This window comes from Rattus rattus, chromosome 1 (genome assembly GCF_011064425.1).
Source record: "Rattus rattus isolate New Zealand chromosome 1, Rrattus_CSIRO_v1, whole genome shotgun sequence".
NCBI lineage: Eukaryota > Metazoa > Chordata > Mammalia > Rodentia > Muridae > Rattus > Rattus rattus.
Window position 1 is genome coordinate 154754574 of NC_046154.1, and position 11087 is coordinate 154765660.

General features: G+C 52.7%; 1 protein-coding gene across 3 annotated transcripts in view; it reads right to left on the bottom strand.

Annotated features, from left to right (window-relative positions):
• The window catches only part of Stk11 (serine/threonine kinase 11), a 16059-nt gene extending 9870 nt beyond the window's left edge, over window positions 1-6189 (bottom strand). For 2 of the 3 annotated variants that reach the window (XM_032908273.1, XM_032908264.1), the window contains exon 1: window positions 5081-6187. In XM_032908273.1, coding sequence (XP_032764164.1) covers window positions 5081-5370 — 290 coding nt within the window. In that variant the 5' untranslated portion in view covers window positions 5371-6187. Of the gene's footprint in view, window positions 1-5080 lie in introns of all 3 variants that reach the window. The other variant, XM_032908282.1, reaches the window with a different exon arrangement.
• Between the last annotated feature and the right edge of the window lie 4898 nt (window positions 6190-11087).

An 11087-nucleotide genomic window follows, 5' to 3' on the forward strand; every position in this document is an offset into this window, starting at 1 on the left:
AGCCAGAGAGCCCAGGCAGGTTCAGACCAGGAAGGACCCCAACCACTTGGCTTCAGGGTTTTTGCCACCCTCCCTGTGTTCAGGGTCTCTTTTAGGTAACCAAGAAAAGCAGGTGAGAAGAAGGAAGCCACACGGTGCTGTACACAAGCTTGTAGTCTTCAACAAAGCAGACCCCCAGATCAACCTGGGCCACAGAGCGAGCCCTGTTCAGAAACAACAGGAAACGATGCTAAGAGAAGCCAGCTGTGCACTGGTGTGGGAGGAAGCAGGAGTCCAGCTCAGCACCTCAGAGCCCAGGCCAGGGAGGAAGCCCCAGACTTCCCCTAGGTCCCATCCAAGCTCCTCTCGGGCAGCCCAGTCAAGGCCCAGGAAGGACATGCGCACAGTCCTGCCCTCTGAGCAACTACACAAAGCTGAGACTACAAACCTGCTGGAGCTGACAAAACACCAGGCTGTCACAGGCATCCCACATCCTAGACAGACCCTAAACTCAGGAGAGGGGCACTTCTCAGTTCTCAAGGTGGCAGAGCTCATTGACAGCCACCTGCCTGGCACTGGGAAAGTGTGGCCCACGCAGAGTCCCGAACTCTGTCTGCACAGCAGATGCTAGCGCTCCACCCTACCCCAGAGTTCAGTGCACTGGCTGCCTGGCAAGGGTCTGTGGAACAACATGGGTCACTCACGGAAGCACCAATTCCCTGCCAAGGAAACCAGCTGACAGTGGACTGTAGACACAGGAAATCTCTGCAAGCATACGTGAGAACCTGACATCTCCCAACACCATAAAAATCTGACTGCTGCTGCACACCTGTGAGCCCTGTCACCTGTCTAGTGACAGGTTCCAGGTCCCAGGCACTGACTGAGAAGTGACACCTGAGGCTGCCCTCTGGATACCACATGCACATACATGTATGCAGGCACACAGGGTCGCCTCCCAGCACTGTCCCTCAGGCAGGCAGCATGAGCAGCTGTTGAGTCTGCTTTGGATGCTCTATGAGCTGAGGGCTGAAAACCAACGAAATTGGTTGTTGGCTATGTTTCCCACAACTCGCTAACGTCCCAACTATGCACAGTCCACATCACACAGCCAGGCAGTCACCATGGAATGGCCTCCAATTGTCCCTGGATAGCTGCCAGCATCTCCCATGGTCCCAGCAACCCAGACAGGTGCAGATCGGGACAGGCAGTGACAACCAACAGCTGAGCACCCTGACTGCACTGTCTCAGCAACAGTAGCCATCCAGCACAAGCCACTCTGCCCAGGCAGGTGTTCCCTGTCCCCAAAGAGAGATGGTGGCCAGACAAATTGTAAAGGACAAGCAGCTCAACTAAGCATGATCCATACTGCCAGGACCCAGCTTTTGGCAGCAGGGCCCTCAGCCCTAACCACTGGAGGGTCAAGAGCAAGGGCCAGCAGGAGCCACCACCTTAGTGGACTGAAAGAACACAGGTGGGGTTGGGGATTTAGCTCAAAGGGGTTGGGGATTTAGCTCAGTGGTAGAGCACTTGCTTAGCAAAGTGCAAGGCCCTGGGTTCAGGCCCCAGCACCAAAAAAAAAAAAAAAAAGGGGAAAAAAAAAAAAAAAAAAAAAGAACACAGGCACAGCTGGCCATCCATAACCTGCAACTAGCAAAGAGCAAGCAAATGGTGATGCCACACGTGCAGAGCTGGAGGAAGCCTGAGGCCCAGAGCTTAAGATCAAGCATTCCGACAAGACCCTGCCTTACAGAAGAAAACTAAATGCCTTACATGATGGTGCCCAGCCATCAGCCCACTGCTCAGGAGACACTGACTGGGTCATCCACAACTACATAGCAAGCTGGAGACCAGCCTGGCCTACATGAGACATCTCTGAGGACTCAAAACATGGTTCGGTGATTAAGAATGTCTTTGGCTCTTGCAGAGGACCTGAGTTCAGTTGCGAGTACCATGTTAGTCAGCTCCCAAGTCCCGCTCCTGCAGCTGATGCTCTCCAGGCCTCCACAGGCACACGTGCATCCCCAACCACCAGCCTCTATACACACACATGCATAAAAGCAAATCCAAATGGTCAGGCAGTGGTGGCCGGACATCTGTCACACCAGCACTCTGGAGGCAGTATATCTTATAAGTTCCAGGCCAGCCTGGGCTACAGAGTGAGCTCCAGGACAGCCAGGGCTACACAGCCTGGGGTGGAGGTGGGGGTGGGTGGGGCTGGGGGTGCCAGGAGTGAGGGACAAATCTAAAAAAGGAAGACATCAACAACAAAAAACAAAAGATACAAGAAAACAAAAACATAAACAAGAAGCAAACGAGGCTGGAGAGAGCTCAGTGGGTAAGAGCACTGACTGCTCTTCCAGAGGTCATGAGTTCAAGTACCAGCAACCACATGATGACTCACAACCATCTGTAATGGGATCTGATGCCCTCTTCTGGTGTGTCTGAAGACAGCTACAGTGTACTTATATATAAAATAAGTAAATTTTAAAAAACAAAACAAAAGACAAAAAGAGCAAATGTACAAAAGCGTTCTCCTGGGTCATGGTGAGGGCGTCAGGTGGCCAGTTCTCACTAGGTCTGTGCCTTCCACTGCAGCATGCAGACATGAGGCTCGAAGAGCCTCACCTGCCATCTTCTGGGGTGGCTTTCCAACTTGTCCCATCTGGAGGATCTCAGAAGTCTATGCACAAGCAACAAGGCCCATGCACCCAGGGGGTTCACACGGCCCCCCCTCCCCAGGTAAGGCAGAGCAGAACAACCATAGCACTCTTGAGGGGGGTGGGGTTAAAGCCACAGCTGCAGAGCCAGCAGGTCAGCAGCAACTCCAGCTCTCCCCTTGGCTGGTATAAGAACTTGCTACTTAAGGCTGGAGAGGTGGATCAGCGGCCAAGAGGACTTGGCTACTCTTCCAAGGACCTGGGTTCAGTTCCCACAGAGCAGCTCACAATGGTCTCTAACTCCTGTTCCAGGGAATCCGACACAGATGTCTATGCAGGCAAAACAGCATTAAAAAATAAAAATAAACATTAAAAAAAAAAAGATCTTGCTACTTCTCACGGGTGAATGAGTGTGTGTGTGTGTGACAGGAACCAAAGTGCACAGGTCCCTTCAGCCTTCCCAGAAACGAAGGCATCACACTACTCCACTCTGGTCCTGAGAGGAGAAAGCTCTGTGTGCAGACTGGATGACAGGACCCCAGAGGCTTGCCTGGAAAGTTCCAGACACTTCGCCACAAGAGAGACAACATGAGTGCAGTCTATTAAGCTCCAACAGACAAAGGGGCCTTTCTGCCTGCACCAGCTGTCGCCAAGCTGCCCCTTCCATGCTGTGGCTCTGTGCACACCAGCAGGTGCCCGAAACCTTAGGGTTTCCACTGCACGAGTCATTCAGGCAGTGGGTAACACCAGCACTCCCCTAGAAACACCTGGCTTTGTGTCCTGCCATTCAAGGACCTCAGAGCAGGGCAGTTTGCCAGTCCGAAGCTTTTGCCTCAGTTTCTCCTCCTGGCTTTTATCTTTCCTGCCCGTGTGTGTGTGTGTGTGTGTGTGTGTGTGTGTGTGTGTGTGTGTGCGCGCGCACACACATATGGAGGTCAAAGCAAACTTGTAGGAGCTGGGTCTGCTTTCACCTTCCAGACTTTGGGGCACTTACCCACTGAGCATCCTACCAACCCCAGTTTTCCTCATGAAACCAAGTTTTCCCATGCATCCCTGGCTGGTCTACAAACAGAAGCAATGTTCCTCCCTCAGTCTCTCTAGCACTATGACGACTGTATGTACCCATTTGCCCAGACCAACTCCTGGCTTGAGGAACAGTGCAGGCTCCTTATAGCACCCTACTGACCTCCAGTGGGCTGTGTCCAGCGTCTCTCTAAGCTCACACTATCACTCCTGTACTTCCCCAAAGGGGCCACTTCAGGGTCTAGAGACCAATTTCTCTCACCTGAACCTGCCGGGCTCTGCAGTCACACCCCAGCCTGGCAGTACTGGGTACAGACGGCAGGAAGCCTAAGGCAGCAGCACCTGAGTCCTGGCTATGAACTCCACATAGAGCTCTGGAGCTGTCACAGGCAGAGAGAGCACGCAGGCTTGCCATGTGCCCATGAATGCTGCTAGCCCAAGCCAGGACGCAGGTCTGGGCCTCCAGACAGGACCATTACCCTGAAGCCAAAGGGGCCACTTGCCTGGGAGATCAGCAGACACCACCCAGAGAGGAGCAGCCTATGGCACCTCCACCTTACAGACAAATTTTTCGAACCAGGTTTTCCCCAGCTCAGGGTTCTGAACTCACTGAAGGCACACCTGATGCTGGGTCCCCACGGTTCCCCAGTGCAAGACTAACCTAGGACCACTCCTACAAAGAAGGCAAAGCAGATCCTGAGGACACCCACCCGCCCGCCCGGCTCCACCGCTGGGTCCACACATCGGTTCCTGAGTATCTGCCTGCCTTCCTGTGGGTACCACTCAGAACAGTGCACAGCTGGCAAAAGCAAGAAGCTGCCAGCCAGCCTTTCCTGGGACAGGACCACAGGCAAGGTCAGTTTGGCAGCGCGTCGCCAATGCAGGCCCCAAAGATAAGGCCCCTTCTCGGAAGCCGGTAGGTGAAGTTTCCCAAGTTCCGCCAAGCCGGGCAGGCGATAAAGAGTCCCCACGGCCCAGCAATGCCAACTAGGCAGGATATTGCAGGGACCCGGGCCAGCACTGGCTGGCTATCCACCCCCTTTCACCCCAAATCACCATTATTTTTGGCCCTGCCGGTTCCCTCTGTGTAAACAAACGAGCCACCCGCCTGGCAACGCCCGCCAAAGAAGGCAGGCCCGACTTGCGCCAGGACCTGGCCCAAAGAGGAGGGCTGGAGGCACAGTCGGCCACACGACCTCCGGCTAGGACAGTCCTTCGGGCTGCCCCAGCACACTGACCCCCGAGGTGACGCTCAGGGAGAGATTGGGTAGATAAGATAGTGAAAGGAAAGGGGAGGAAAAGGAGGAAAAGAGAAGGGAACGAAGGTTAGAGGAAAGTGAAGAGCCAAAAAGTGGAGGAAGGGCTGCCCAAGGAGTTCAAGGCAGCAGCACCCACGTCGGCCCCAGGCCCTTGGCACCTACTTCTTGACGTTGGCCTCGCCATTGGGGATCCTGCGCAGCTTTTTCTTCTTGAGGATCTTGACCGCCCTGCGGCATAAGGTCTCGGAGTCCAGCACCTCCTTCACCTTGCCGTACGAGCCCTCCCCGAGCAGGTCCCCCATCAGGTACTTGCCGATGAGCTTGGCGCGCTTGCGGCGCGGCTGGTAGATCACCTCGGTGGAGTCGATGCGGTGGATGAAGGTGTCCATGCCCACCGACATTAGCTCGCCCTCGGGGAACAGGCCCAACGGCTGGGGGTCCGCCACGTCCATCCTGGCCCACTCTTTGTCCTCGTCCCCTTCGGGAGCGCCAATTCTTTTCAAGTTCAAATTTCCCCCACCCGCTTCTTCCAAATGTTCAAGAAGGGGGAAAAAAGGAATGGGGGGGAAAAGGAACGACCTCCACAACCCTCCCGGTCCCCACAACCGGGTCCACGTCCGTTTCCTGGGCGCCAATTCTTCACTTTTGATTTTCCCCTTTTCTTCTAGGTGCTCAGGGAGAAAAAAATGAAAATAAGAATAAAAAAAAAAAAGCAATGAGCCCCCCCCCAACCCTCGCGTCCCCCTAATTCGGGTCCCCGGGGACGCTGCTTCCGACGGAGGCGACGGTCCGCCGTCGCGGCGCGCGGGCCGCTAGGTCATGGTCGCCACTTGGGCCCCGCGCTCAGGGGCCCAGGCGGCCGCGTCGAGGCCGGTCCGCTCCGTCCATGTCCGGCCCGCGCCGACGCCGCGCGCGGCCCCTTAGTTCCACTACTTCTCGGGGCGCAAACTCCACCCGGACGCGGGACACCCACAAGTCGCGGGCACGAAGTCGGGACAGGAAATCTTCCGGGGACCAAGGGGGGAGAAAACCACCCCGGGCGGCGCGTCCCCCTCGCCGCCTAGCCGCCGCGTGACAGGCAGGAGGCGGGAGCGGCGAGGGGGGAGTCGAACTCCAGGCAGAAAGATGCTGTCCGCGAGAGAAAACTCCACGCCGACACCGCCCTCGGAGGCTCGCGCCTCACTCGCGGGCGCTGTGAGCCGCCTCCCCTTTCCTAGACCGACACGCCGCCGCCATCTTGTTTACCGCCCTGCGCCGCGCCGTCGTCGCACGTCTCAACGGTGGACACGCCCCTCGCGGAGCTGACGTGCGCGGCAGTTGGCTGTAGCTTTAAGCCCCACCCCTCGAACCCGCCGCAATCAGCAACGCGGATTGGGCTATTTGGATTTGGGTGGGCGTCCGAGCTGACATTGGACAGCTCGGGTTCCACTTGTGAAGGCGTGATCTACATTCTCATTGGTAGTCTCAGACGCCGGTCAATGGGAGTTGGAGTAAGCAAGCGACTGTAAGGGAGCGGCCGTGGGCTGTGGCTTCAAGCCCCGCCCCTCGGTAGTTGGTTGGTGTGTGTGGGCGGGAACTTATCTGTAAGTGGCTGTCCTAGACGCCCGTCGGCAAGTGCGACTGGCCAGCGAAATCTCTGGGCTGGCGGTGGTGACCTCGGAGTTTCGTGCCTCGGGTTAGAGTTCAGGCGCGTCAACGTCCTCTGGGAACAGCCGCGACTGGAGGCCTGGGGGGGGAGGGGAGAAAGGGACTCCTGGATACCTGAAGTGATCTAGCCACTGCTTGTTCTTAACGGCCTTGGGGGCGGAGTCAAAGGTCAAATAGTAGCCCAAACTTGACACTTCGGAACCTGGAGCCACTGAGATCAGTGTGGGGATAGACCCAAGCTGGTGCCATAGAGAGGAGCGTTTCGTGTGCAAAATAAGAGCAGCTGGGCTGGTGAGATGGCTCAGCGGCTGCGTACGATTGACGTCAAGTCTGACCGCATGAGTTCGAACCCCGTAAATTCACAAGGTGGACAGCAAGAAATGCCTTTCACAGTTTGTCTCTGATCCTAAACGCTCCGTGGCAGGCGCGCGCGTACACACACAACACAGTTTTAAATAACAGTTGTCAAAAAAAGTGGCTGGGTAGGCTGAAGAGGTGGCTCAGTGGTTAAGAACACTGACTGCTTTCCTAAGGGTCCTGAGTTCAATTCACGGAAACCACATGGTGGCTCGCATCTCATCTGTAATGAGATCTGATGCCCTCTTCTGGTGTGTCTGAAGACAGTGACAGTGTACTCACATACATAAAATAAATAAGTAAATCTTTTTTTTTTTAAAGGTGTCTGGGTAAGATTGATGTGGCCGCTGGCCTCATCTCAACTGTGTTGCAGTATTTTGGGGTGGTTTGGTTTTTGGTCACTTTCCTATAAAAATTTAACTTGTTTACTTTTATAGGCGTGTCCTTTTTTAACTGCATGTATGAAAATGAAGGTTGTGATATGATTGAGCGGCTAGCACTCACCCTGTGCGACTCCCCTCCACACACCATTCACACGGGGGTTACAAGGCCCATAGATCCGTGAATCTACGGTTCCCTCTGAGGCCACCAGGGGGCGGGGTGGACTGCCAGAAGGCCAGTCCTGGAGTAAGGAGACATAAGGGACAGAGACGCCACTAGGGGTAGGCAAAAGGCCTTGGTGGTCAAGCTCAACCCCAGGACTTACATGGAGGAAGGAGAGAACTGACTCATGCTAGCACATAAATTAAGGGAAAAAAGATCAGAGAAACAGATCTGAAGACAAGTTGAGGGAAAACACAGGCTAGACAAACAGGAAAAAAAGCAGAGCAGGGTCAGAGGTGAGGAGCACTGGCTGCTCTTTCAGAGAAGCCACATGGTGGCTCAAATGCACTTCTGTTGGATTCAGTGCCCTCCTCTGGCCTCAGAAGACACATGGTGCCATACACACATGCAGTCAAAACACTCATACACATAAAAATTGAACTTAAAAAACTCACAAAGCGCTGGAGAGATGGCTCAGCGGTTAAGAGCATCGACTGCTCTTCCAGAGGCCCTGAGTTTGAATCCCGACAACCACATGGTGGCTCACAACCATCTGTAATGAGACCTGATGCCCTCTTCTAGTGAGTCTGAAATATGTGTGTACTCACATACATGAAATAAATAAATCTTTTAAAACATTTCACGAAAAAGGAAGGAGAGACAAAGATGAAGGAAACAGAGGGAATATCGTTCCCCCACCTCCAGAGCTGCAGCCCAAGCAGCCCCTCACAGGGAGACTCTCTGGATTTTCACCTTCCATTGCATGGCAACAATAATTAAGTCTCAAACACCTATACCTACACCCTTCACCTGACAGACACTAAGGCATCCTGGGAGCTTTAGGGGCAATAAGCATCATCCTGGTCCCCACCCATTCTGAACCTGGAGCTCCCCGAGTGGGACAGCCACACCTGACCAAGATGTTACCCTGAATTCTCTAAGGAGAAGAGTCATCACTCTGGTAAGAACTCCGGGTCAGAGACATAGATATATTTAGAGGTTTATTGTATTTACATACATATGAGTGTGGGTGCGTGTGTGTGTGTGTGTGTGTGTGTGTGTGTGTGTGTGTGTGTGTGTGTGTCTGTTCGTGCGCGCGCATCACATTCAGGACCTCACAGAGGCCTCAGATCCCCTGGAGCTGGAGTTATAAATAGTTGTGGCTAGCGGGAACTGAACCTGTGAGTTCTGGTAGTGCAGCTACTTTGTAAATTTGGGAACTCAGTACCACTTCGATAACATGACTTTCCCCTCAGAAGTAGCAGATTCCAGACCATGGAAGCACATCAGAAATGGCACTGGGGGAGGTAATGCCACCAGGAAGAAAAAACCTGCAGATTCCACATCAAGCCTGCAGCCGGCTCAGTGGGTAGGGCACAGTTTGACGGGTCAGGATCCCTGCTTCCATCCCTGGTACCACATAAGCCACACTAGCAGTACTGTCATCTGGGTCTATCCTCAACTACATAGTGAGTTCGGGCCAGCCTGGGCTACATAATGATACTTTGTCTGCATTAGTCAGGTTCTCTAGAGCCACAGAGCTTCTGGAATGTCTCTATACAGAAATCTGTTACGAGGACTTACGGGTACTCCAACTCTCCAGCAATCGTCAGCTGAGAAGCGGAGTCCAAGGATCTAGTAGTTCTCAGTCCCACAAGGCTGGGAGATTCCAACAGATGTGCTGGCAAGTAAAAAGAGTCTTCCTTCTTCCAATGTCCTTATGTAGTCTCCAGCGGAAGGTGTGGCCCAGATTAAGGTGTGTACCACCATGCTTGGGACTTCCTTTGTCCCAGGCTGACCTTGAACTCAGAGATCCGCTTGCTCAGTCTCCTGGGATTAAAGGTGTGTACCAGGATCTTGCCTGGGCCTAAGCTTTTCATGGCCACTATGCCTCAAGTTCTCCATGCCAAGATTAGGTCAGAAACTTGTGTCTTCCCGCCTCAAGGTCTGGATCACAGGTGAGCCCTCCAATTCTGGATTTTAGTTTATTCCAGATATAGTCAAGTTGACAACCAGGAATAGCCATTACAGTCTCTAAAGAGGGGGGGAAAACATAAAAATAAAAATATAAAAACTGGGCTGGAGAGATGGCTCAGTGGTTAAGAGCACCCGACTGCTCTTCCAGAGGTCCCGAGTTCAATTCCCAGCAACCACATGGTGGCTCACAACCATCTGTGATGGGATCTGATGCCCTCTTCTGGAGTATCTGAAGATAGCTACAGTATACTTATATATAATAAATAAATAAATCTTTTAAAAAATATATATAAAAACTTGGCCAGAAGTGGTGGTTCACATCTTTAACCCCAGCACTTGGGAGGCAGAGGCCGGGACAGAGGCAGGTGGATCTCTGACTTCAAGGCAAGCTTGGACTGCAGAGGGCAAGAGTGTCTCAAGAAGGAAAAAGAAAACACTCCAATAAATGTTTGGATAATTTGAGCCAAAACACCCACTGGAAACTGTCCAGTGAAAACCTCTAGACTCTCTGGACAGTAGTGGTACACACATTTATTTTTTAAATATTTCTTAATATATACACCATACAGATTTCTGCCTGCATGTAAGCCTCCAGGCCAGAAGAGGGCATCGGATTCCATTACAGATGACTGTGAGCCTCCACCTGGTTGCTGGGAACTGAACTAGGACCTCTGGAAGAGCAGGCAGTGCTCTTAACCTCTGAGTCATCTCTCCCGCCAGGTACATACTTTTAATCCCAGAACTCAGGAGGCAGATCTCTGAGTTCAAGGCCAGTCTGATCTTACAAAGTAAATTCTAGGACAACCAGAGCTACACAGAGAAACAAACAATAGCACTGTATGCACATATGAAAACCTCAAAAAATATTAAATTACAAATCAAGTCCAGTGTCATGGTGAAGCACTCTTTTTTTCCCCCTCTTAGTTTTTTAAGACAAGGTTTCTCCAAGGAGTCCTGGCTGTCCTAAAACAACTCACTCTGGGCTGGAGAGATGGCTCAGCGGTTAAGAGCACTGACTGCTCTTCCAGAGGTCCTGAGTTCAATTCCCAGCAACCACATGGTGGCTCACAACCATCTGTGATGGAATCCGATGCCCTCTTCTGGTGTGTGTGAAGACAGCTACAGCGTACTCACATAAAATAAATAAATATTAAAAATAAATAAATAAACCTTTAAAAAAAAAAAAAAAACAACCTCACTCTGTAGACCAGGCTGGCCTTGAACTCAGAGATCCACCTGTCTCTGTCTCCTAAGTGCTGAGATTCAAGGTGTGCGCACCACACCCAGCTGTAATGCACACTTTTAATCTCGCCAATAGCAAGGCAGAGGGAGGCAGAGGTCAGTGGGTCTCTGTGAATTTGGGGTGACTCACAACCACTTCCTGTAACTCCATCTTAAGTGGGGTGTGGCTCTGACTCCCTCTCCTCGAGTGCCAGGAGGTCGATGCCTTCTTGGTTACCTCAGGACTTCACGCAAGTGGTGCACATACGTTGCTAGGCAAACCCCCACAGATACGAAAGCAGACGAATAGAATGCCAGCAACTCGAGAGGGTCAGGACGCGCCTCAGAAGCAGATGGATGAGCGGGGCCTTATGTGGCCTGGGTCCATCCTCAGCCCCCAACTTGGATAAATTCATGATGTTTA